Source organism: Oryctolagus cuniculus, chromosome 20 (genome assembly GCF_051225735.1).
Source record: "Oryctolagus cuniculus isolate XC-2025 breed Fujian yellow rabbit chromosome 20, ASM5122573v1, whole genome shotgun sequence".
Classification (NCBI taxonomy): domain Eukaryota; kingdom Metazoa; phylum Chordata; class Mammalia; order Lagomorpha; family Leporidae; genus Oryctolagus; species Oryctolagus cuniculus.
In genome coordinates this window covers 26,468,869-26,495,614 of record NC_142886.1, presented here as the reverse complement: position 1 = coordinate 26,495,614, position 26,746 = coordinate 26,468,869, and the positions used below count along the sequence as shown (strand labels likewise).

The following is a 26,746-nucleotide window of genomic DNA, read 5'->3' as shown; positions in this document are numbered from 1 at the left end:
TCGCAGCTTCTGGAGGCAGTGCAGGTCAGTAGCCAGGGGCGCAGCCCGGGCACTGGACTTCCTGGGTCCAAATCCCAGCTTTGCCGGTCACAGCTATGTGGCCTGAGGCAAGTTACTTTTGGAGCCACTATGCCCAGATTTTTTTTTTTCATCGGTTGCGCCATTGAAAATGATTCCTACCCTAGGGGCTGGTGCTGTGGCGCAGTGGGTCAACGCCCTGGCCTGAAGCGTTGGCTCTCTGCTAAGGCCTGGGAAAGCAGTAGAAGATGGCCCAAGTCTTTGGGCCCCTGCACGCATGTGGGAGACCCGGAAGAAGCTCCTGGCTCCTGGCTTTGGATCAGCGCAGCTCCGGCCGTTGCAGCCGATTGGGGAGTGAACCATCAAATGGAAGACCTTCTCTCTCTCTCTCTCTCTCTCTCTCTCTCTCTGCCTCTCCTCTCTCTGTGTAACTCTTTCAAATAAAACAAATAAGTCTTAAAAAAAGAAAATTATTCCTATCCAAACCATAGAATCTGAGTTCAATATCAGCTCCGCCATTCATAAGCAAGGTGACCTAAAAACAACAACAACAAGGTGGCCCCTCAACTGTACAGTGGTCCAGCAGCGTGCCCTGTGCTGCACAGAGCGTCCCGGCTGGAGCCGGGCGCCCTTTGGGTCTGGCCGGGCTGCAGGGGGCGGCGGCCATTCCCAGGAGAGGGACCCCTCGGACCGACGTCCGGGGCTGCAGGGGGAGTCTGGCCGGCCCTACGCTGTTTGCTCGTGGGAAAAGCCCTCGAGGTCCCGGCGGGACGGCGGAGCGAAGTTGGAGCGCAAACGTCCCCTCCTCAGCCATCTGGGAAACCGGCTCGGGCCAACCGCCGGCTCCGCGCTGGCTGGCGCGGCTCCCACGGAGCCCCCGGCGGGGAAGGGAGGCCGAGACGGCCGCGCCCGCACGCACGGGGGTCCCCCCGCGCCCGCAGCCCCCTCTCCCGCCCCGCGGCCCTCCCGGCCTCCGCGTCTCCGTCACTGGCGGCCGGGCCTCGCCAGAGGGCACCCTCGGCCTTCCGGAACGCGCCACCATTTTTTTTTCCGGCGCCCCTAGAGCTTCTGCAGGCTCGCGCGGCCGCCGACGGCGGGTTTGCCCCGTGAGGAGCGGGGGGCCAGGCTGGCCGCCGCCCGGGACGCTGCCCGAGGGACGGCCGGGGGCCCGGAGGGGCGGAGGCGAGGGGCGCGGAGTGCGCGGGCCGACAGCTGGCCAGAGGGCGCAGGGGCCGGGGGGAGCCGCCAGGGAGGGGGCTGCTCGGAGTAACTTTCCAGAAAAACAGCCAACGTGTAGCAGGAGTGACTCCAAGAGGGGAAAAAAAGTTCAGTGACCACGTCGGACGCAGCGTGTTTTTCAAATGGGCTCGGCTTTTCCCGTGCCTGTTTAAAACATTACAATCGTGCAGCGGCGAAGGAGGCCGGGCCCTGCCTCCCTCCCCCACCCGGGGCGGGAGACGTCATGGGAGGGAGGTATAAAATTTCAGCAGAGAGAAATAGAGAAAGCAGTGTGTGTGCATGTGTGTGTGTGAGACAGAGAGAGACGCAGAGCCAAGTCCAAGGCAAAGAGCGAGAGAGGCGAGAGACAGGGGAAGAAGCGTGCGGGAGAAGCCTGCCGGAGCAGCCCTGCAGTGAGCTGCCTTCTGTTTTCTTTCCTTTTATTTTTCATTTTTATTTTTTTTAAAGAGGAGCCAGGGACAGAAGCCATGGCGGAGGGAGAAGACACGCAGAGGTGCTGGTGACCGTGGGCGGCCGAGGGGGCTCTTGGGGCTGCCAGTTGCACGGGACTCCCCGCGTCTCAGCCAATGAAGAGGACACCAGGCAGCGAGAGCAGAGTGGTTTAGAAAGCCCCCAGCGAGTGTAGACGGAAGGGCAAGCATGGATGGAGTGCCTGGGGGACGAGGGTGCCCCGTGTTGCCCCCACCTTTAGCCGGCCCAGCAGCTGCCCAGCCCTGCCCATCCCCACCTACTCACTGGTGATCTGACTTTTCTGTTTTTCTTTTTCTTTAATATTATCCCTCCCCCCCTCCTTTTTTTTTGTTCCTGTTCTCCCTCCCTCTTCTCCTTCAGGGCAAGGCGAGGGTTTTGATTTTTGGGACCCGGCCACGGTCCTTCCGTGCCCTCTTTAAAATACCCGCTTTCTCCCCATCGCCAAGTGGCGTTTGGCAATATCAGATATCCGCTCTATTTATTTTTACCTAAGGAAAAACTCCAGCTCGCTTCCCACTCCCAGCTGCCTCGCCACCCCTCCCAGCCCTCCGCGTGCCCAGCAGAACCTGTTTAGACACATGGGCGAGAATCGCGGCGCACCGAGGCACACAGTCCGCTCCGCCGGCCTCGGGGCTGCCAGCGCTTCCTGGAAGTCTGCAGCTCGCGCAGTGCAGTGAGTTCATGCACCTTCTTGCCAAGCCTCAGTCTTTGGGATCTGGGGAGGCCGCCTGGTTTCCCTCCCTCCTTCTGCACGTCTGCCGGGGTCTCCTCCTCTCCAGGCCGCGCCGCCCCCCCTGGCCTCTCTCCCCGGCTCGCCCCATGAAGATGCACTTGCAAAGGGCTCTGGTGGTCCTGGCCCTGCTGAACTTTGCCACGGTCAGCCTCTCTCTGTCCACTTGCACCACCTTGGACTTCGGCCACATCAAAAAGAAGAGAGTGGAAGCCATTAGGGGACAGATCTTGAGCAAGCTCAGGCTCACCAGCCCCCCTGAGCCGTCGGTGATGACCCACGTCCCCTACCAGGTCCTGGCCCTTTATAACAGCACTCGGGAGCTGCTGGAGGAGCTGCAGGCAGAGAGGGAGGAAGGCTGCACTCAGGAAAACACCGAGTCGGAATACTATGCCAAAGAGATCCATAAATTCGACATGATCCAGGGACTGGCGGAGCACAGTAAGTCCCGGTCCTCACCAGGGTCACCGCCCTGGAGGGTCTCCACCGGAGCAGGGCGCTGGGCAGAGGGGGCCCGGCAGCGGCCACACCGCGGAGCACCCGGGCTCAAGACATGCGATGTGCCGAGGGGGCCCGGTAGTGGGTGGGTGGGGTGGGAGACAGAGCCCTTCTGGTGAGAGCCGGGGCGCCTCCGGGAGGCCGGCAGCTTGCCGGACTCACATCACATCCTTGGCGGATTTTAAGTCGGAGTTGCACAGGGCTGCCTGGAGAAGCATATGTGTTCTCGCACATGCGATCCTACGGGGAACTGTAAACATATGGGTGCCATACCGGGGTGGGGTGGGGGGCGGCTGGCTCTCTCCCTCGAGCCCTGACAGCTCCACGAGTCTGGAGACTCGGATCCTGTCCCTGCTTCTCACAGCTCGCGGTGACACGTCTCCCTGTCAGCTGTCCCAGTTTCTGGGAAGAACAGTACCTGCCCCCAGATCAATGTATGGGAAGCGCCCGGGAGCCCAGGCGAGAGAGCCTGGGCCCTTCTGTCTGCACCACACACATGACCCACGTGAGCCCACGTGTGTAGGGGGAGGGAGTGCACATGTGTTCACATGTCCGTGGACTTGAGGGCAATGCGTCGTCTCGGGTGGGACAGTGGATGGATTGCTCAAAACGGGCACCTTCCTGGGACCGGGGGAACACATGAGAGCAGGGTTGGAGCTCTGGGTGTGTAGGGGAGGACGGGTGGCCCTCTGTGTCTGCGTGTCACGGGCGGGTGGTCCGGCGAGAGAGCGGGTTGGGGGGAGGGGGTGGCCGCGGGGCCGTGTGTCCGGGAGCCTGTCTTCCCAGGAGCCTGCCGTCTGCGCGCAGGAGCTGGGAGCTGCGGGCCGAGACGCCTGTGTGTGTTTGTACACGTGTGGAAGTCATGTGTGTTTACTGAACGGGGATTTAAAAAACCTCAATACAACAGAGAGAAATTTGGCAGATGTTAAGAAACTGACAGCCCAGGAGAAGAGGAATGTGAGCCGCTCATGGGCCAGAGGCTCCGGCGCAGCTCTGTTTGCTTTTCCTACCAGCAGGTGTCCTCGCCGCCCTGCCGACCTAGCCCAGGCCCACCTGGGAGGTGCGCCGTGCACGCACTGGGGGCGGCAGTGGGATGGTGGGTGGGGGGTGCACAGAAAGGGTGGGAAGAAGCTTGGCTAGAGAAAAGGAACAGGCGAGGGGACTGACACGTGCACCAGCTCTGGCTGCAGGAGGTGCAGAAGGCCCCACTGGGAGCCAGCCCGTGCCAGGTGGAGGAGCTTGTGGTTACTGGCGAGGGGTTCCTGGGGCTGCCTGGGGCGCCCTTCCTTAGGAAGTGGCTACCGTGTGGGGCGGAGGCCGGGGGCCGAGGCAGAGCTGGGGTTCTCTGGCCAGGCCTCTCTGGGTGGGGCTGGCTCAGGGTCTGCCAGGGACCCGCAGCAGCTGGATGGCTGAGCCTCCAGGTCCCTGGGCGCCCACCAAGGCCACAAACATAAGAGAAGGGTGGGAATCTGATGTTGGAGGAGAGTCCAGGGCCAGAGGGCAGGACTCAGACCTTAATGGTCCAGGTCAGGAGGAGGAGTCCAAAGTGGGGGAGGGGTTCTGAGTCACCAGGCTCCACCCAGCCTGGAATCCTGAACTGAGAATGAATGAGCTAGCTGGATGGAAGGCCGGGCAAGGACAAGTGGTCGTTGATTTTTGTGCAGAGACGTAGGACACAAATAGTGGACGGCCTTGGGGAGAGCCAGGGCCGGACCCCACAGATGCTGGGCAGTCTTCAAGCTGTAGCACCAGCTCCTTCAACTGCAGGAGACGGGGGTGGCTACGGGGCTGCAGAGCTAGCGGGATGCTGTTTGTGCGCAGTGGGACACAGGTGATGCAGCGGAAACTAGAACGGTGCGGTCAGGAAGCAGACCCGACTCTTCTGCAGCTGCAGGAGGTGACACGGAGGCAGAGCGGATGCAGACCTGGGCCCACCCTGCAGCTGGTCAGGTGCTGAGCCCGCCCTGGAGCGGCAGCCACACAGGCGCAGTAATTACAAAGCAGGTAGCGGGCAGATGCACATGCCCGACAGGTGCTGCACGGGAGTGGGGAGTGTCATTGGAGACTGGGGCAGAGGGGAGCCTGTCCTGACTTGGGGTGGCGGGCCGTCTGTGGTGGGAGCAGAGTCGCAATGCCAGGGTTTCTGCATGGTGGCGGCGAGGAGGGGGCCAGGTAATAAGACGATGTTCTCTTCCATGTTTTGTCTCTCCCAGCTACCTCCTTACCCAATAGCTGGGCACTTGGAGGGAAGTGACAGTAGGAGCTGGGCAAGGAGACAGGGGTTCCTGGAGAAGAAAGAGAATCGTTTCCAGGGTGCAGGAGAGAAGACACCAAGGCAAGAGCAGAGGAGGGCTCACCCTGTGGCTCTGCCCTGTCAGGGAGACACCTTTGCCTCTTTATGTTACCAGTGAGGAAGCTGAGGCCTGGGTCAGCTAAGGAGCAGGGACCACAGCGGAGACATGGATTGTGCAGCACACATGCCGTTAGCACCCATGGCTAGATGTCAGGTGCACGTTTAAAGTCCTGTCTGTGAACCTGAGGCTCCAGCAGAACGTGATTTACAACAAAAGCGAGTCCCCTGTTGGAGTGAGCGGAGGGGACTGGAGCTACTACCTTGCTAACACAGGTGACGGATGACCCAGGGATGGATAACTGGATTCGTTCTTTCTTATCTCTGCCTGGTGTTGTGCCCGGGAGAGTTACACTGCCACCAATGTTATCTCACCTTCAGTGCAAGAGTTTCTTTCTTTAATGAAGAGTCTCGGGTGGCTGAAGCAAGCACAGCTTTGCAGAAGTCACCCACCACCGACCCCCCTCCCCGGGCCTCAGTTTCCCCATCTGTAAAAGTCAGAGATGATCCCCGGACTCGCCCCGGACTCCCTTTCAGTTGAAAGAAATTTACAGTCACAGCTGTGGAGAGTTGACAAGGACCCCTCTGGGGAGTCGGGGTGAGGCTCTGTGATGCCTGTCTTAATTCTCTAGGGTTTTGCTGCAGGATGTGACTAGAGACTTTCACCCATGTGGTGAGGAAGGACACAGCTGGTGCAGTCCCTGGGCCACCCTTCAAGATAGCGCTGGCCCAGGTGCTCTGTCCTGTGTCTGGGGACACCGGCTCTTGGTGTCCTCCAGGGACAAGGCAATGACAACCAGAAAACCCCGAGCTCCCGAGCGGAGAGAAGATTCTGTGTTGCCGCCTTGCTCCTCGGGCTGCCCTGGGTAGGTTTTATCCATTCTGAAAATTAAAAGACATTTTCATATGGCGAGAACGCCTGTACCCACCGGGGCAGTGATCTCCACTCAGCAGAAGGGGCTTCTCTGAAGGTGGTCCCGAGGTGAGGGGATCTCCAGGTCCCGCCCCAGCCTTATGGAATCAGGATCTCAGGGGGTGGCGGTTAGGGATAAAATGCAATTTTAAAATTTATCTATTTTATTTGAGATAGACTGTGGGGAGCAACCCGGACTAGACTAAGTTACTGGAATTAGGACTTATTCTATGCATCTGCTCTCCCACAATATGGCGCTGAGAAGGGAGAAACAGCTTCTACACAGCTGCCTCCAGTTCAACCAATAGACTGTGGGACCTGCTCCTGATTGGAGGAGAGCAGCGTACTCGGCGTGTGGGTAGCAGAGTTGGGATTGGTGGAAGAGGACTATAAAGGAGGAGAGAGACAACATGCACCAGGAACATCTAAGGGGAACATCTATCTGAAGGAACACCTGTGCAGCCCCCGAGAGAGCCGGCCGGCGGTGTGCCGCTCCCCCGCGGAAGTGGGGAATGTGGCAGGGGGAACCGCCCTTCCACGGAGGTGGAAGGGTCGGCAGCCAACCCGGGAAGAACCAGCAGCAAACCCGGGGAGGGCCGAGCAGACAAAAGAACAGCGCAGGGTCCTGTGTCGTTCCTCCACGAAGACGGGGAGCGACATAATGGTGCCGTGACTCGGATATGAAGCCTAGGCAGGGTTTAGTGTCGCTCCTCCACGAAGAGGGGGAGCGACATAGACAGCTCTCTAAATGCCTACGGTGGGTGGGGCTGGACCACAGTGAAGCCAGGAGCCCGGGGCTCAGTCCCAGTCTCCCACGTGGGTGGCAGGGACTCAATGACTTGAGCTGTCACCTGCTGCCTCCCAGGGTGCACATTAACAGGAAGTTGGAGTTGGGCAGGGAACCCACACTCTCCAATACAGTAATGGGCATTCTAACCAGTGTCTCAGCCATGAGGCCAGAGGCCCACCCTGCTGTCTCTTTTCAACAAGCCCCTTATGTTTTCTTATGCACCTTGAAGCTTAAGAGTGGCAGAAGGAAAACTTTCCTTAGAGGAGTTGCAAACACAAGTGCCTCAGGGTCCTAGCCAAAGGAGGGGCCAGGTGACAGGGGGCCGGAGGGGACCTAAAGCCCACAAGCCCTGTTGATTCGGCAGCCACTGCTCAGCTCCTGGGGATTTTTGCATTGAAGAATTTGAGTCCCTTCTGCACACTGTGGTGCAGAGGGTGAAGCCACTGCCTGCAGTGCTGGCATCCCAGACTGGAGCACCTGTTACACCCCCGGCTGCTCTGATCCAGCTTCTGTTAGTCTACCTGGGAAAGAAGCAGAAGATGGCCAGAGTTGCAGGCTCCTGGCTTTGGCCTGGCCCAGCCCCAGCCATTACAGTCATCTGGGGGATGAACCAGCAGATCAAAGATCTGTGTGTGTGTGTGTGTGTGTGTGTGTTCTCTCCTTCTCTCTCTGTTTCTCTTCCTTGTAAATAAATAAATCTTTAACAAAAAATAAAAATAATAATGTGGGCCTAGCTTGACTAGAGCTAAGCATTTCGCATAAGAGCTGAAAATCTAAATCTTTCTTTGAAATCTCCCAGTCATTAGTGTGGCCTTAAAACATTTCTGAGTTTCTCATTCGCAATTTCTAAACATGATGCATTGGCCAAACAATACACCTAGCTCATTTAAATGTCAATCCATGTAAGCCAGGAAAGCAGTGGTTCCTCAAACGTCCAGAACATCTGGAAGCCACGGTACCCCTTTGTAGAATACTGTAAGCCGTGGTTCTCACCCCCTGGCTGCACTTTAGAACATCTGGAGATCTTTAAAGAATGCCGTGGACCCCCCAACTCCAACACAGTCCGCATCCAGGCATCGTCTGTCTTTAAAGCTTTCCAGGTGATTCGAGCATCCAGGCAGGGGAGAAGTACACACGTGGGGGTGTGCAGACCTTCCTGGAAGCCAGCAGAAGTGATGAGCATGGGCGGAGGCACACCCAGCAGCCCAGCTGTCTGCAGACGCTTCAGGAGGCAGTCAAGGACTAGACATGGCGACCCTCTTTTCCCATGAACTCTCTGCACAAATATTCTCCCTTTGCACCCTAAAGCCAAATGTAGAAAGTGGCATCCATCAACATATATTTCTCTGTGAAATGGGCAAAAAGTTGGTCCTAATTTAACTGAGAAAGGTGGACTCCCTCACCCAGCTCTCCGTATTGCTAGTGTCGAGCGGAAGCATGGTGGCCTGGGAGCTGACAATTACCTGAAGCACAGAATGGCACTCTGTGTCCTCACGGACTCCTGTCTCATTGTGTTGATGAAGCTATCGTCACTCTTTCATAAATGAGGTGTGGTCAGATGACCTAGGTTCAAATCCTACCTCTGGGGCCAGCACTGTGGTGCAGCGGGTTAACGCCCTGGCCTGCAGTGCCGGCATCCCATTCAAGTCCCGGCTGCTCCACTTCCGATCCAGCTCTCTGCTATGGCCTGGGAAAGCAGTAGAGGATGGCCCAAGTCCTTGGGCCCCTGCACCGATGTGGGAGACCTGGAAGAAGCTCCTGGCTCCTGGCTTTGGATCGGTGCAGCTGTGGCTGTTGTGGCCATCTGGGGAGTGAACCAGTGAATGGAAGACCTCTCTCTCTTTCTCTCTCTCTCTCTCTCTGTGTATGTGTGTGTGTGTGTAACTCTTTGAAGTAAATAAATAAATCTTGAAAAAAAAAAAATCCCACCTCTGCCACCTACTGATTGACCCCAAGGTCATTTAACTTTCCTGACAGTTTTGTTCCCTGTAGAATGACAATTTTTATGTATTCTCATTCACTTTGATGGCTGTTAGAGAATCAGGTGGGTTGATAACAGCTCTATAAAATGTGCAGGATGCTATTGTAGCTATCGTATTTTGTTTACTTATTTACACACGAATCCATCCCACAAAGTGGCACTTCAGAATGTTCATGGAAACTGAATTAAAATATCAATTTATTTTGGTGCAAAAAATTAGAAATTTAATTAAAAATGCATAGTTGTTTTCATAATATGCATTTCCATGCACTTTTTTTGAAGACTCTTTGTATTTATTTATTTTAAATTAGTTGATTTATTTGAGAAGCAGAGAGAGCTCCCATCTGCTGGTTCACTCCCCAAATTCCTGCCACAGCGGGGGCTGGACAGGAGTCGAGGCCGGGAACCAGGAATGCTACCCATGTCTCCTGTGTGGATCCCAGTTCCTGGAGACATCACTCAAACTGCCGGCTTCCAGAAAGATCTGCACACACCGTGTGTGTGCTTCTCTCCTTTGCCTGGAACTCGAATCACTGGAGAGCTTTAAAGACAGACGATGTCTCGACACCCTCCCCGGTGATGCTGACTGTGTTGGACTTGGGGGGTCCACAGCATTTTTAAAAGATTTCCAGATGGGGCCGGCGCCGCGGCTCACTAGGCTAATCCTCCACCTGCGGCGCGGACACCCCGGGTTCTAGTCCTGGTAGGGGCGCTGGATTCTGTCCCTTGTTGCCCCTCTTCCAGGCCAGCTCTCTGCTGTGGCCCGGGAGTGCAGTGGAGGATGGCCCAAGTGCTTGGGCCCTGCACCCCATGGGAGACCAGGAGAAGCACCTGGCTCCTGCCTTCAGATCAGCGCGGTGCGCTGGCCGTGGCGGCCATTGGAGGGTGAACCAACGGCAAAGGAAGACCTTTCTCTCTGTCCCTCTCTGTCTCACTGTCCACTCTGCCTGTCAAAAAAAAAAAAAAAATCTCCGGATGTTCTACAGTGCAGCCTCCCAGGGTCTGCACTGATGGGAAGCTGGAGCCCAGAGCCAGAGCCAGGAATTGAACTCAGGTGCAGCAGTGTGCATGTTAACTGCGAGGCTCAGTGCCCACTGCTAACCTCGTATTTAAAACGTCACTGTTACTCCGTATCTGCCAGGCAGTGCTGTTCGCAGCACGAAGGATTGTGTGCGAGCCCCGCCTGCTGGCGCCGCTTTGCCAGTGTTGACCCACGTGTGGCTCCGGCCAGGACCCTTCGGACTTGGCTTCCTTCATCCAAAGAGGGCAGCACTTGATGACGCCCAGCGTCCCTTCTAACTCTTAGAATCCAGAGCTTTTGGTGACAGGAAAGCACCCTCCCTATCTTGAAATTTCCTTCACATCCTCACCAAGAGGATTCCACCTGGGGACATGGATCCACGTCTGATGGACTGGAAAATTCTGAGGCAGGACGGTCACCAGGACCCTGGGCTTCCTGTAGCTCGTGGTTCTCCCCGTCTGCTGGCTTCCCCCCGCCTTGACTTGGCCTTCGTTGTTCTCACCAGCAGGTGTCATTTCTTGTGCCCCTCGTCGTTTTTATTTTTATATTTTAAAGATTTGTTTATCTGAAAGAGTGACAGAGTGAGAGAGAGAGAGAGAGAGATCTTTCATCCACTGGTTCACTCCCCAGATGGCTGCAGCAGCCACTTCTGGGCCAGGTTGGAGCCAGGAGCCATCGAGGTTCCCATGTGAGTGGCCAGGAGAGCAGGTACTTGTGCAGGTGCCTTAGCAGGAAGCTGGATGGGAAATGGAGCAGCCGGGACTTGAACCGGCGCCCATATGGAATACCTGCACAGAAAGGGGGCAGCGTGACCTGCTGGGCCACGCAGGTTCCCCCCTACTGCTTTTTACAGTAGGGTGCACACTGCACTCCTCTGTAATTCCCCTTGCAGCCAGTCACTGGAGGTGCTGTTATAACTGAAGCCATACTGATGACAACTCCGTCAAGACCCTTGAGAGGGCCACCAGTCCCAAGTAGCTTTCCCATATCCCGAGGATCGCTGTCAGGTAAACTGAGGCATGAGGTTGCTGTCCACCGAGTCTTCTCTGGTTTAGCTGAAAGGCGTGGGGAGTAGCTGGCAGTGCTTGTTCTTTCAAGGCCAATTAATCAGGGCTTCATTAGCCGGCATTCGCACATTTGTTTTCCTAACATCTGTTCCATTAATTTTCTAAGAACCTGTGTCGGGCCCACCAGATGGCAATTTCCAGAGCACGCACCCGTTCTTTCCTAAAGATCAGTGGCGCATTTGCCTGTTTCCAGGCGTCTGATCCTCCCCGCCTCGCCCGCGCCTTCCCACACCACCCCTCGGGGCGATTATGAGCTCATTCCAGCCACATCCATTATGCGTGGAATCTGGGTCTAGGAGCTTGGATTTCACCTTCTGCTCAGGCCTTGCAGCGGTCAGACGTGCGGGAGCCAAGCAGAGACGGTGGGGTCTTTCTCTCTTATCCGGCTCTGGCACGTGCTGCCCTCTGTCTTGTGGGCAGGGAGGGAGAGGCCAGCAGGGTGACAGAGCCTGGCCTGGCACACACTGCCGAGGGGGAGTGACGTGTGTGAGCTGAAGAAGCATCTATGTGTGCCAGGCTCCAGGTGCGGTGTTTTAGGCACTGCCTTGCTCAGACACCTTCCTTGGCTTCTTACTGTTTGCAGGATAAAACCCCAGCCCTCAGAGCAACAGGTGGACCCCAGTCTTTCCTCACCTGGTGCCAGCTGCTGCCGTTCCCCCTTCCTCGCTTCCTTTCCACCCTGCCCAGCCTTTGCTGAAATCGCTCTCCTCCCCAGCCTCCCCCCTGCCCTCCTGCAGGGACCAGACCAGCTGCACCCCGTGTGCAGAGTGCTCCCTGCCGTGTCCCTCCTCCGACTGCCTGAAGCCACTCCTCCCTGGCCCTGCTATCTGGGCCCACGTTTGGGTCGCCTCTTCCGGATTGTCATCCCCTGGAAGGCAGAGGCCGTGTCCACTTTGTGCGTCTCAGTGTTGGCACAACGCTCGGCACGTATGGCATCATACACAGCTGGTAAATGAACGGCTGAGCGTCTTCTCTCACTATGAGGGCAGACTCGGAGCGAGAATCGCTCGCATCTTTTGAGAATCTGTATTTTCTTTTTTTAAAAATATTTATTTATTTATTTGAAGGCAGAGTTATAAAGAGGCGGAAGCAGAGAGAGAGAGAGAGAGGGAGAGAGAGAGAGTCTTCCATCTGCTGTTCACTTCCCAAATGGCTGCAAAGGCTGGAGCTTCTCCGATCGGAAGCCAGGAGCTTCTTCCAGGTGCCCCACGTGGGTGCAGGGGCCCAAGCACTTGGGCCATCCTCTACTGCTTTCCCAGGCCATAGCAGAGAGCTGGATCAGAAGTAGAGCAGCCAGGACTCGAACCGGCAGCCATATGGGATGCTGGCACTGCAGGCAGTGGCTTTACCTGCTACGCCACAGCACTGACCCTGAGAATCTGTATTTTCTAAAACAGTAGGAAAAACTGGCTGGAGAGCTTAGCAGAGTTGGGGTGCCAAGGTGGTTGGAGCAGGAAGCAGTAATATTCGAGTGGCCAGTCTCTAGTGCCAGGGCCGGGGCCTCTGGGGCCTCCCTGCTCCTTGCTCTGGACCGTGTGTGATTCTAGAACCACCGAGAGCCTTCCTCCTCACTCCACCCTCTAGGGAGGTCACAGGTGGGGCGATGGCCACGGGGTGACCCCACTGTTCCTATGGGGCTCACTCACACTGCACGTCTTCCCTCTCCCTGCCTTCTGTCCTAGACGAGCTGGCCGTGTGTCCCAAAGGAATCACCTCCAAGGTTTTCCGCTTCAACGTGTCCTCAGTGGAGAAGAACGGAACCAACCTGTTCCGGGCAGAATTCCGGGTCTTGCGTGTGCCCAACCCCAGCTCCAAGCGCAACGAGCAGAGGATTGAGCTCTTCCAGGTAAACCCGGCACAGAAGCCGTGCAGGTGGGAAAGCCAGCTCTTTCCCATAGGAAGCCTGCCCTGGGAGCAGGGCTCAGCAGACGTGGGCTTGAACCCTGGCTTCTCCGTGTCTGTGTCTGTCTCTGAGCGGGTTCAGAGTTAGCTAAGGGGCTGGAAAGACGCGGCCGGCAGCAGCTTTGTCTTCCTGTTGCTCGGCCGCCTGCCCTCCTCCACGGAGCCCGGCCCTGGGGGTCTCTGTCCTGGCCTCAGGTGCTCGCCTTCCTCTGCCCCGCAGATCCTCCGGCCGGATGAGCACATCGCCAAGCAGCGCTACATCGGCGGCAAGAATCTGCCCACGCGGGGCACCGCCGAGTGGCTGTCCTTTGACGTCACGGACACCGTGCGCGAGTGGCTGCTGCGAAGAGGTAGGTTGCCCCCACCACCACCAGGAGGAGCGTGAACCCCTGGTTCCTCAGGACCTTCGTGAAACATCGGGGTTGCAAGCCTGGCTCCAATTCATTCAGCCAACATTTATCCCATGCAACCTGGGGATTGGGCAGTGAGCAAGACAAGGGGCGGTGCCAGACCACACGGGGGCCTTTGTTCTGGAAGGAAAGACAGCTAGTGAACAAGACTCTCAGATAGTGAAGAGCCCCGCGCACAAGGAGGGGGCAAGGTGACCCTGACAGGTGGGGCCCCCGGCAGCAGCTCGGGCAGGGTCTCTGTGCGCTGAGCTCTGAGTGATGAGAGGAGCCGGCCCTTGAAGGTCAGGCCTCCAGGTGGAGGCGAGCTTGATCTGCCTTAGCAGCTGCAAGCCGGCTGCTGTGGCCGGGGTGGGGTGAGCTCGGGGGGCGGAGGCATTTGCTTCAGGACTTGTCCTGAGCACGGGGAGCAGCTGCAGCGATGCCGAGGGCAGGGCTGGGGTGCGCGGGAGGCAATTCGGTGGACATCTTTCAGAGACCCTCGAGTTGCTCTGAGGCCAAGGGAAGAAGCAGCAAAGCCAGTTGGGGGGGTCACTGCAGCAGCCCGATGTGGGCAGCGTGGACCCGGTCTGGATTTGTTCTGTGTTTTGGCGGTAGGGCCGATGGGACAGGCTGAGCAGGCGCGGGCTGTGGACACGTAAGAGGAGTCCCGGATGACTGCTAAAACTTGAGACCGAGCAGCCAAGTGGTAGCACTGATGGGGGGTGGGGGGAGGTGGCGGGGGGAGAGGCAGCTTGAGAAGCTTCTGTTCTGGGCGATTGCACTGGAAAGGCCCGGCAGAGCGTGTAACGGGTACAGGCGCAACCCGCTTCCTGTGTGCCCGATTCTCACCCGCTCACTCTGTGCACGCCTCACTCTCTCAGGTGGACAGTTAGGTGCTGGCGCCTCCCCCGTGTGCCTACGGAGCTGCTGGAAGAATCGGGTGCATCTGAGAAAACGTCACGGCTTTTGACGTATTTTACAAGAGTGTGTTTTGTTTTTAAAGACTGATTTATTTATTTGAAAGGCAGAATTACAGAAAGACAGAGACAAAGAGATTGAGCAAGAGAGAGAGAGAGAGAGAGAGAGAGAGAGAGAGAGGTCCTCCATCTGCTGGTTCACTTTCCAAATGGCCACAACAGCCAGACCTGGGCCAGGGCCGAGGCCAGAAGTTTAGGACTCCATCCAGATCTCCTGTGTGTGTGGCAGGGGCCCAAGTGCTGGGGCCATCCTCCACCGCCTTCCCAGGTGCATTAGCAGGGAGCTGGATAGGAAGCAGAGGAGCTGGGACTTCAACCAGCACCCATATGGATGCTGCTGTCACAGGCGGCATGCGCCAGAACACAGACCCCATCTTTCTCTCTCCTCCCCTCCCCCCCCTCCCCTCTCCTCCCCTCCTCTCCCCTCTCTCCCTCCTCTCTCCTCCCCTCCCCTCTCTTCCCCTCCTCTCCCCTCTCTCCCTCCCCTCTCCTCCCCTCTCCTCCCCTCCTCTCCCCCTCCCCCCTCTCCCCCTCCCCTCTCTTCCCCTCTCCTCCCCTCCTCTCCCCCTCTGCTCCCCTCCTCTCCCCTCTCCTCCCTCTTCCCCCCTCCCCTCCCCCTGCTCTCTCTTCCCCTCTCCTCCCCTCCCCTCCCCCCTGCTCTCTCTTCCCCTCTCCTCCCCTCTCCTCCCCTCTCCCCCTCCCCTCTCCTCCCCTCCCCTCTCCCCCTCCCCTCTCCTCCCCTCCCCTCTCCCCCTCCCCTCTCCTCCCCTCTCCTCCCCTCTCCCCCTCCCCTCTCCTCCCCTCCCCTCTCCCCCTCCCCTCTCTTCCCCTCCTCTCCCCCTCCCCTCCTCTCCCCCTCCCCTCCTCTCCCCTTGCTCTCTCTTCCCCTCTCCTCCCCTCCTCTCCCCCTCCCCTCCTCTCCCCTTGCTCTCTCTTCCCCTCTCCTCCCCTCCTCTCCCCCTCCCCCTCCCCTCTCTTCCCCTCTCTTCCCCTCTCCTCCCCTCCTCTCCCCCTCTCCCACCCCTCTCTCCCCCTCTCCTCCCCTCCTCTCCCCTCTCCTCTCCCTCCTCCCCTCCTCTCCCCTCTCCTCTCCCATCCCTTCCTTCCTTCCTTAGTTTCTAAAGGCTGTTTTGTTTTGGAATGCATGTGCCTGTGAAGTTAGATAAGGAACCTGCAGCCCACAGAAGTGACTTGCCCAAGGCCTTGCGTCTGATTGGCAGTTCAGTCTGCCAGCTGCCAGCCAACGTGGCTCCTGACACCAGGTCCTGCCCTCCTGTCCCTCTCCTTCTGCCTGGCTGGTACTGCCTGGGCAGCCTGCTGAGCGGGTGGCGTCATGTGTGGTGGCCCCGTCTGTCCCCTCTCTTCCTCTGTGGAGGGTTTTCCGGGATCACCAGCTGTGATCCAGCCAGAGTCCACGCGCGCACTGATGCCGAGTCACTGAGGCAGGTGCATCCCTCTTTGTCCTCGGTGTTTTGGGAAGCTGGGGGGTTAAGGCTCCAAGGCAGAGATCTGGAACGGCTGGGCCTGCATACTGTTCTGCTGGGCTGGTGGTCAACAGTTGTTTTTCTTTGTCAGGGGATCTCACATAAAACCTGGACTTCTGGCTTTGCTTGCAAAATTGGAAGATTTCCTAAGAATCACTCCCCAGAGACGAGTGGTGGGCCCCGTGGAGATGGGAGGGGTGCGTTCTTGAGTCACCAGTCCCTGCCGTTCCTCGTTGCTCCCCAAGATCGGGGCCGGATGTTCCGACTGAGCATCCTACGGTGGCTGGGTTTGCTGGGCTCTGCAGGCATCAGAGGTTGCCTGTCGCCATCTAAGGGGCGTTATTAGATGTCTGGCTGGGCGGACGGTGGGCTGGAGAGCCTGCCCCAGCCCCGGGGGTAGCCAGGAGCTGCCTCCTGTCCCTCCTCCTCCTGGGCGTGAAGGCCAAGGCTTAGGGGAACCCACGTGGACCGGCCGACAGCAGCACTGTTGGGAACTCTGACTCAGCTGGCGCTCGGCCGAGAGCCCGGCATGGCTACAGAGAGGAGGGGCCGGGGAAACTCATCTCCTGGCGCCCCTGATTCTGATCAGCTCCACCTGGATTTCTCTGAAGCCCTGGGCACTTGAAGGAGTCCTTCTCTTCACAGCTGCAGAACTCAATGAGAAGCTTGTGTCGAGAATGACTTCCATCCTCCTCGAGACATCAGCAAGATAATTTCATAATAAAACCTACGGGTCCCCCGCCCACCATCCCCACCGCTGCCAATGCCGAGGGTAGTTCTTCCCGGGATCCTCCAGCGCCCACTCAGGCAGAGACTGCCCACCCCTCCCACAGCGGAACCGCGACGTCGGCCTTTACTTACACAGGGCTCTGGGGCTGGTCAGGGTTCGTGGTCCCAAACCAGGTGGCTGGTGGACTCCAGACTGGAACGCTTCCTGATGTGGTCTTGGATTCGTTCAGCAAACACTGAGCCCCTCGTGCTGCTGCTCCTCCAGTCTGCAGCTCCTCTGTGCACAGAGGCTGGCCTCCACAGCAGGTTGTCCAGGGACCACTCCCAGCATCCTGGCTCTGGACAGCTGGGACAATGACAAAGCACAACTCTTTGGCATCTCCGTGACTCGGTGGGCATCTTCCTCAGTGGTCTCTGCTGCCCCCTGTTTGTCCCTCCCTTCCCTGACAGTTAGTGTGGCAACTGACATCAGACTACGTGTGAATGCTGGCACTATGGCCTCCTGGTAGGATGCATTTGGGCAAGCCATTTAATTTCTCTACACCTCTGTGTTCTCATCTGTACAATGGGAGACAACAATAATTCTTACTCTGTAGGATTCTTCCTGAGATTAGATGAGTTCATGCTTGTAAAATCTTAGAGAACTGTTCAATGTGTCGTAACACTCAGCATCAGTGGTGGCTGTTGTCATCACCTTTGAGCCTTGGTGACAGAGCCTGTGGGCCAGCGCCACGGCTCACTAGGCTAATCCTCCACCTAGTGGCGCTGGCATACCGGGTTCTAGTCCCGGTCGGGGCTCCGGATTCTGTCCCGGTTGCCCCTCTTCCAGGCCAGCTCTCTGCTGTGGCCCGGGAAGGTAGTGGAGGATGGTCCAAGTGCTTGGGCCCTGCACCCCATGGGAGACCAGGAAAAGCACCTGGCTCCTGCCATTGGATCAGCGCGGTGCGCTGGCCGCAGCATGCCAGCCGCGGCAGCCATTGGAGGGTGAACCAACAGCAAAGGAAGACCTTTCTCTCTGTCTCTCTCTCTCACTGCCCACTCTGCCTGTCAAAAAAAAAAAAAAAAAAAAAAAAAAGACAGAGCCTGTGGTCAACCTGGGTCATCTCCTGCTTACCACTGGTACCTTAACCCCCCCCCCCCCCCAGTGTATCTGTCTGCACCTTGACTTTCTAACCCACAGACTCACAGAACTCGCCCATTCCAGGTCTGCCCCAGCCTCCCTGCGCCATCTTGAACGGGGTGTATGCTACATACTGTTAGGTAGCCTGTTTCTGCTCCATCGTCTAGAGCCTTGAACCAGGAGGACACTCCTCACGCCTCCCTCTCTGTTCACTTCTCTGGCTGGGACTCGGCTGCCTCGCTGTGTTGATCTGCCTCTCACCCCTGATTCTACCTTCTGGGACACAGATCCCCAAGCTCTGCAGGTGTCAGTGTGTCCCAGAGGCTGCCCTGGCTTGGGCCAGAAGAAGGGAGCTGGTGGGTAGCCAGTACAACTGGGATGTCCAGGCCAAGCCAATGCTGCCCAGAGTCCCTGGGCTTCTGTATCATTCTGCCCAGCAGGAGAAGGGTGCTGAGCTGGGTTGGCCTTTGGGGTTTTCTTCGATGAATGCCAGGTTTCAGGATGACCTGGACAGGCCAGAAGCTCACACCCTGGGGTGGCCTCGGAGAGAGTAAGAAATCAGTGAGGTTGCTGAGCTGCTGCCACTGAGCCCGGGGGTCCATCTCCTGTGGCTGCGCCTGGACCTAGCCACAGGTGGCTGCTGCCCCAGGGTCAGGAGAGCTCCCATAACTGAGTCTTATCCACCCGAGCTGATGTGATACCAGACACTCCCGATGCTCCCTACGCTGAACTACCTGATTCACTTCAAATTTCCACGTGCTTCTTAAGTCTTCCTGTTTTGCTTCTGTTTCACTCAACCTCATTTGCCCAGTTTTCCCGCTTCCTTGACTTGGGTTGCCAAAACACACGGTCCCACCACAGGCAGGACAAAGGGCCAGAGTGGACCTTGTTGCACTAGGCTGTCAAGTACGCCAGACCCTGGTGCCTCCAGTCTCCCTGCGCTCATTCTCCCGGAGCTCCTGGGCTGTGCCCTCTGCTCTGTTCTCTGATTTTACCACGTTGTCCCACGTTGTCCTTGGCAGGTCATCCACTTGCCCAGCCTTCTCTGTCATGGTGGACAAGGTTTCCCAGACAAGAAACCTCCAGGTCATTTTAACACATTGTGTGCTCTGCCCTGCCAGGGGTGTGGGGGTAGGGGAGCAAGGCCAAGTGTAACCACGATTTCCATCTCGTCTCCTCTGGAATCCACTTTCTGTCTATGCAGTCATGGCGCTGGTGGACGGGCCGGCAGCTTCCACTCGCACACATCCTGCCCCTGGCCTCCAGCATCAGCCCCTGACTCGCGGTCCTGCTGCTCAGCCTCCCGTCTCGGGCACCGGGCGCCCGGGAATCCCTATCTCTGCCCGGCCATGCGCGCTGCCGTTGACCCCTTTAACGCGTCTCTCCCACGTCCTCAGCCTCTTCCCCTCCTCCCCTCCTCGGCAGCCTGGCTCAGCCGTCTCCTCTCCCAGCACACACTTAGATGTTGTCAGTTTTTCTTTCTCGTGTCCTCATCCTTCCGGCCCGAAGTAGGAAGGCAACAATTTTCTCTTAATAACATCCTTCGAGAGGGGGTGGCTTTTTTTTTTCTTTATTTATTTTGAAAGGCAGGGCACAGGGCATGGGGGAGAGAGACAGACAGACGATCACTCATCCGCTGGTTCACTCTCCGAATGCCCACGGCGCTGTGGCAGGGCCAGGCTGGAGCCAGAAGCTGGGAACTCAGGCCAGGTTTCCTGTGTGGGTGGCAGAGACAAGCGCTTGAGCCATCGCTTGCCCCCCAGGGTGCGTGTTAGCTGGAATGAGGAGCAGAGCCAGCTCCTGAACGTGGGGGCTCCACCCTGGGGTGCGGGCGTCCCACGTGGCATCTCAGCTGCTGCACCAGATGCCTGCCCGCCCATCTGGCTGTTCCTGACGTAGCAGAAGACCACGGAACGTGGCAACATGGGTCTGAAGGGCTACTCTGCGTTTTGGAAGAGTGTCCCGTGACCCTCACCATGACCCAGTTTCTGCAAGTGCCACAGGAGCGGAGGCCACGACTCCCGCTCCAGCGTGGTGAGCACGCTGCCCTGGCCCGGGGAGTGCTTTTCTCACTGATTTCTGGGTCTTATTTTGCAGAGTCCAACTTGGGTCTGGAGATCAGCATTCATTGTCCGTGCCACACCTTTCAGCCCAACGGAGACATCCTGGAAAACATTCACGAGGTGATGGAAATAAAATTCAAAGGTAACAAAATGGATGTGCGTGGCAGGATGGGCGGGGGAGCGCACGGGGCGGGAGATCCCGACCAGACCCCGGGCAAAGGAGCCCACGTCCCTCCCAGAAATGGCCGGCTGCTTGCACTTGGGTCCTGCTTTGCTTCCAGATCAATGAGCATGACTTGCTGCTCACAGATGGAGAGAGAGAGAGAGAGGGAGACAGAGAGAGAGAGACAGAGAGAGAGGGAGACAGAGAGAGAGAGAGACAGAGTCATGCCTGAAGACAACATAGTGCTAGGACGGTGCTGACATCATGTGGGCAAGCTGTTCAGCCCCCTGAGCCCAGTGAAGTGGCCCTGAGAAGACCTCATCCACAGGGTTGTTTTGCAATTAAGCGAGGCAACAAACGTAGAACAGGCGCCAGGAATGCTCAGTGCAGAAGTGCACTTCAGGGGCCCTGCTGGCCAGAGCTCTCCAGGTGTCCTTGCCCCGGGAGTCATCTGGGTGTGGGGTTCAGGGGTGGCAAAGTCATTGAGAGCTGTTTCTGGTTTGCCAATGTTCCCAGGGACTTAAGCCTTCACAGTCTCTGGGGTTCAGGGAATTCCTTTCCCCAAGTCCCATGCTGGGTAACTGAAGATGCCTGGGGTCTAAGCCTACGGGCTGTAAGTCACAGCCTTTTTTTTTTTTTTTTTTTTTTGAAGCCAAGCATTTGTCATCTTAACCACAGACCCTTAGTGTTCAGAAGAACATCAGAGTTTTCACCTGTAGACCAGGTTAGGATGAAACCGTCCCACTTCTACGAACACTCTATTCATAAATATTTCCAGAAAGGAGAATTTGAGGTGCAGGTCTCCCCTTTATCTGGCAGACTGGCGGCCCTGTCCTGAGACCCACGGGCACCCTGTACCTGTGTAAGCGAGGCACCTGGTGACCCTGCCCACAGCTGGCGGCTGCCTCGCACACGGTCGGTCTCCCTTTCATTGAGACTCTCTACATCAGTTTCTGGGCTTTTCCCTCTCCAGCGAAACCAGATCAGATGATTCAGGTTCTCTTTCCGGAAGTTGTTTGCGAAGCAGTCCATCACACGCTTTGTCATCTCACTTGGTCCTTGCGGCGAAAATACTTCTGAAATGAGAAATACGATGCGAAAGTGAACAAAGTCTTGTTTCTTTGGCTCCCGCCCAGACTGGAGGGCTTTGACACCTGAAATTATCAGTAGGACTTCTGTGCGACCTTGACCAACTCAGATTTTAAGAGAGAACCCACGTCGAGAGGCTAAGTCCTAGTGTGCAAAGCGGCCACCCAGTGTGACGTGGGACCATCCCCCCCCCCCCATCCCCCGTGACAGGGATGCAGCGTGGAGCCAGGGAGACTCCTGGGAAGCAGCTCAGGTGGAGCTGTCTTCTTCTTCTTTGAGAATTCTGAACGTGGACCCGGAGGGCACCTGCTGTGGGCACCTGACAGTGACGTCCCCATGAGGCTGAGTTCTGGTGCCGCCAGGTCCCCCACCCAGCCCTGCTCCCTCTGCCAGGGTGGAGCCGCCCTAGCTCCCGGTGCCTTCTGCCGCTCTTCCGGGGCAGGGATGGGCCGGGATTAGGACGCAGCCCCCTCCCCGGCTCTGCTCTCCTTACACAGGAGCTTGTCGCCTTCTGCCCCTCCTGCAGGCGTGGACAACGAGGACGACCACGGCCGTGGCGATCTAGGGCGGCTCAAGAAGCAGAAGGATCACCACAACCCTCACCTCATCCTCATGATGATTCCACCGCACCGGCTCGGCAGCCCGGGCCAGGGCGCACAGAGGAAGAAGCGGGCCCTGGACACCAATTACTGCTTCCGGTGAGCCTGGGCGCGCACGGGAACAGACGCCCGCCGCGTGCTTCCTCCCAGAGCCAGGGGGGTGCCTGCTGATGTCCACAAGCATCTCTAGCTGGAGCGCGCATGTCGGGAGCCCCAGCGTAGTCCTGCAGTCTGACCCTGCAGACGCCTGGGAGGAGTGAGTGAGGAAGGCTGCGGGGCTTGGGGCTGGGGACGCCTGGCGGGAGCCTCTCCCTTGTTTCAGGCCCTTCGTGCTGACGGGGTGTGTGGGGAGGGATCAGTGCAGGAGTTCCCAGTAATGAAGTGCTCGGTGCCCTATGCAAGACCCACGGACACTACTAGGAAAGGGGAGACAGGGCACTGGCAGGGGGCCGCTGAGCAGGGAGACTGACACAGTGATTCGGAAGTAGCTGGACGGCCGTCATAGCGAGATGGGAAGCCACAGCTTCTTCCCTTATTTAACTTTTCCCAGCCCACCTGCTCATTAATAAGGGAGGGGATGACACGAGCAGGCACACCGACCACACAAAGGCAGAAAGCGGTGCCGTCGCGAGAGGCTCTGACGGATCTGAGCTTCAAGAACTGGGGGCGAGGGGTCCACTGGTTCCCGGTCTGGGGCGAGTCTTCAGGAGGGTGTGGGTTTGGGCAGAGCCCTTGGGATGAGTGAGCTGTGGGAAGGCAGGGATCTGGGAGAAGGAAGCACCTTGGGTAGAGGAAGGCACACAGGGGGTCGGGTTGGCCGCACGGGGCTGGGGGCGTGAACGGGAATCCCGTGCTCTTGATGCCGAGCCTGGGAAACGAGGTGTGGGGGAGGCAGCGCGGACGCCGCCAACAGCTCGCGGGTTGGTTCCGTGTGTGTGTCTCTCTGTGAGGAACGAGTACTCTAGGCTCTGAGCAACAGTGCCTTAAACCTAGGGGATTTCTTGTTCCTGAGAGGGCCGTGGCTGTGGGCGCAGGGCCGGGCCGGCTGCCCAGCTCCTCCAGGCTTTCCGGCTCTCTCGTGTGCCATGCCTGGGATGCTGGCTTTGCACGCTTGCCTGTGGCCACAGGTGATTGCCGGGGCTCCAGGATCTCATCCACGTTCAAGACAGGGAGAAAGGGGAGACGTGGGGGGAGGGCCAGCAGCTCTCCTCTTCCACCTGTCATATTTTTTAAAATTTCTTTAAAATTTTTTTAATTATGTATTTGAAAGCAAAGGGACAGGAAACTCTCCCAATCTGCTCGTTTACTCCCTAAATGCATGCAACAGCTCAGGCTGGGCAGGCTGAAGCCCGGAGCCAGGAACTCACGCCAGGTCTCCCATGTGGGTGGCAGGGACCCAGGAACTTGAACCGTCACCTGCTGCCTCCCAGCATGCACCCTTGCAAGGTGCCGGAATGGGGAGCCAGGCTGGGACTTGAACCCAAGCACTCCAGTGTGGGATGCAGGCATCGCAGGCTGCGTCTTATCTGCTGTACCAAAGGCCGACCCCTCTCTGGTATTTTAATAATCTGGTATCTTCACCAGAACTTACCATCACCCCTGGCATACTTCTTACCTCTGACTGGGTGTTACTGGGTCAGTGACCACTCCAACCTGCAAGGCTGTCAGGAAACCGAGAAACTGGTGTTCCGGAACACGTGATGGGAGCTGCAAGGGAGGAGGGGGTTCGGAAGGCTTACTGGACAGCCAGCAGGGCCTGCCGTGGCTCCCCACTTGGAACTCCCAGGAGGCTCAGTGTGGGCCAGCAGCGGCCTTTGGAAGTAGCAGGTTCCAGGTTCAGCAGATCAGGGCTGTGTGCCAGCGGAGTTCTGCAGGCCACAGAAGGGAAGGGGCCTGCTCAGTACGCTTGGCTGACCTTGTTTGGTGCAGTGGCCTCTGGGTGTAGTCTGAGCAGTCGTCTACTGGGACCCACATGGTGGTGTTGGCACCTGCGACGCCACCATCCCCTGTTGGAGCACTGGTTTCAGTCCCAGCCATCGGCTTCTGATCCAGCTCCCTGCTAATGTGCTTGGGAAGGCAGCAGAGGATGGCCCACGTCCTTGGGCCCCTGCCACCCACATGGGAGATCTGGATGGAGTTCTGGGCTCCTGGCTTCAGTCTGGCCTAAGCCATTTATTTTCTGTGTGGATGCACTGGGAAGTTCACAAGAAAACCAACCTCAGCGGAGTGAGTTGGCAGTTCATTGTCGTGCTTGGTTTCATCTGGAGCATTTTGTGTCTGTTTTGATTTGTGATGTAAAAGTAGTCAGGACCGCCTTTGCCTCTGTACTCTTCCTTATGCAGCGTTTCATTTTCATTTTCACTTTATTTGAAAGGGAGGGTGGGAGAGAGAGAGAGAGAGGGAGAGAGAGAGAGGGAGAGAGAGAGAGGGAGAGGTAGGGAGAGAGAGAGAGGGAGAGGGAGAGAGAGAGAGAAAGGACAATCTCCCATCTACTGGTTCACTCCCCACATGTCCTCAGCAGCCAGGGCTGGACCAGGCTGAAGCCAGGAGTCAGGAACTCCATCCAGGTCTCCCATGTGGCTCACGTAGTTAGGCAGAGACTACCTCCCGTCTCCCATTTCCTGTCTCCCAGGAGGTTGATTAGCAGGAAGCTGGAATTGGGAGCAGAGGTGGGGATTGATCCTGGCAGTCTGATGATGGGGTGCAGACATCCCATGGGGTGTCTCAACTGCGGGTCCTCCTGGGGGCCTCGTCTTTCACCCAGGAAAATGTCTCTCTGGTTTCTTCAGCCCCATGTGCTTGAACTTGGCCTTCAATTGACTTGAACCATTTCCCATGACAGCATGGGAAGACGCCAAGGGAAAACATGCGGGTGTTTGTGGTGTTTCTTGCATTGTCGGATTCCGTTTAGCTTGATTTCCTACCACTGTTTTTTGGTTGTAGCAACTTGGAGGAGAACTGCTGTGTGCGTCCACTCTACATTGACTTCCGCCAGGATCTGGGCTGGAAATGGGTCCACGAACCCAAGGGCTACTACGCCAACTTCTGCTCTGGCCCGTGCCCATACCTCCGCAGTGCAGACACCACCCACAGCACGGTACGGGCGGGCGCGCGCCACCTGGGGCACCGGGGCTGAGCCAACCAGACCATCTGTTAGAAAGAGTGAGTGGAGCGTGGAACATGGGAGTGGATGATGATCCGGGCAGCGTAAGGTCCCTCGGGACAGGTTCTGGTCTCGGCGTGCAGGCCCAGTGCCACCGGCCACATTCCTCCCCGTTTCAACCAGCCTTTTTTTTTTACTTTGTCTAAAGCTTTTGTGCACTGGAAATAAATTAACTGCCACACACTACGTTAAATGTCAGAGATGTGTGTACCTGGCTGGTGAGGAGTGCTGGGGAAGCAGGTCTCGGCCGGGAGTCACAGAACGCGGCCTCGCAGGGTGCAGAGAGGTTATCCTGAAAGGCAGTGGAGGAGGCACGCGAGGAAGCTCACGGGAGACACTGGGAAGGCAACGTGAGACCGTGTGGAGTCCACAACCTCCGAAACCAGCTTGTCTTTCCCTCCAGGGGACTCAGACCTGGGACAGTGGCTTGTGAAGCGTGCGTCCTCATAGCCCATTATCACGACATCCTGTCTAGGGCCCTGCACTCCGACACGTAGAAAAGGCCGGGGCGGCACATAGTGAGAATAATGAACCATCAGGCCAAGTGATCGGCGGCAGGGAGGGAGTTCTTGCCGGCCCAGAGGGTCACTGTCAGTTTAAGGTCTCCCTGGGACTGTCACATGTGTACCCCGAGGGCCCCCAGACACGCACACAGGGTTTGTCTTCTGCCATCACGGATGCACAGCAACTTGTCACTCACCCAAACTGCGTCCCGACAGTTCCCCTCATGTGGCATCCCAGGCCACGGCCGTCACTCTCCGGAGTCACCCTCGAACCCGGAGCGCCCCTGGGATGCAGGCCTGAGGCGTGGCTCTCCCATCTCCGCAGGTGCTGGGACTCTACAACACCCTGAACCCGGAAGCCTCGGCCTCGCCCTGCTGCGTCCCTCAGGACTTGGAGCCCCTGACCATCCTGTACTACGTCGGGAGGACCCCCAAGGTGGAGCAGCTCTCCAACATGGTGGTGAAGTCCTGCAAGTGCAGCTGAGGCCCGCGTGCGACGGAGGAGAGCGAGGTGCCGCTGCCCGACTGCCCGCTGCTCGGGGACACACACGCTGCAGACCTGGCCCGAGGCCTCCGGCTCCAGGCGGACGGCTGAGCCGGGGGTCTCCTTTCTGGAACATTTCTCTTTCTTGCTGGCTCTGAGGATCGCTGTGCTAAAGGAAGTGTGGGTTTGGTTAGGGGAAGGCCGGACTCTCGAGGGCACAGATTTTTCTGTGATGCGGACAGAGGTGGTGGGGACGGAGGAAGAGGGATGGCAAGTCGCCCTGTCGTATGGCAGTGGGATTGGGGCTACGGTGGGGTGGAGGCAGGGCCAAGAACGGCCGGGTTGGGGCCAGTCTGGAAGACACTCGGGACCGGAGGCCAGGTTTGCTCCCTGTGGGACCACATCCTCTCTAGGGAATCAGGGTGGCGTCCTACAGGCCAAGCAGCTGTCTTCAGACAGGTCACCCAGGAGTGTCTCCTACCACTGGGGAGTAAGGGCAGGTCTTTTGTTTTGCAAATTGTCCTTTCTACATCCATCAGCAAATCCAGGTAATGTAGTTCCCGGGCCAGCCACTCAACCGGGCCCAAGGGAGACGCTGCACTCAGAAGCCAAGGGTGGGCATCAGCCCCCTCCCGTCTGCCCTGTGGGTCCCTCTTCCCACCTCCTTCCGCGGCCGAATCCCGCTTGGGGCGTTCGGCTGGACACCTTGCAGGTCAGGCTGCACGTATCTGGATTCGGGGGCGCCAGGGCCTCCCGCCCCGAGCCCCCCAGACCCTGTGTTCATTTGGTGTTCCTGGAAGCAGGTGCTACGGCCCAGTGGCAGTCGGGGCAGCTGCATGTGTGCCACACAGTGACTTGGGCCCAGACGCATAGACTGAGGTATAAAGACAAATACAAATATTACTCTCAAAACCTTTGTATAAATATTTTTGGGGAAGCTTGGATGATTTCATCTTCTGGAAGATTGTTTCTAGAACAGTAAAAAGCCTTCTTCTAAGGTCCA

General features: G+C 57.8%; 1 protein-coding gene across 1 annotated transcript; it reads left to right on the top strand.

Annotated features, from left to right (window-relative positions):
• Positions 1-1,080: 1,080 nt before the first annotated feature.
• Positions 1,081-26,746, top strand: TGFB3 (transforming growth factor beta 3). Its single transcript, XM_002719635.6, has 7 exons — positions 1,081-2,899; positions 12,761-12,924; positions 13,201-13,330; positions 19,777-19,884; positions 21,521-21,692; positions 24,537-24,690; positions 25,585-26,746. Exons 1-7 carry the CDS (start codon positions 2,410-2,412, stop codon positions 25,741-25,743), a joined length of 1,377 nt encoding a protein of 458 aa, XP_002719681.2. The 5' UTR covers positions 1,081-2,409; the 3' UTR covers positions 25,744-26,746.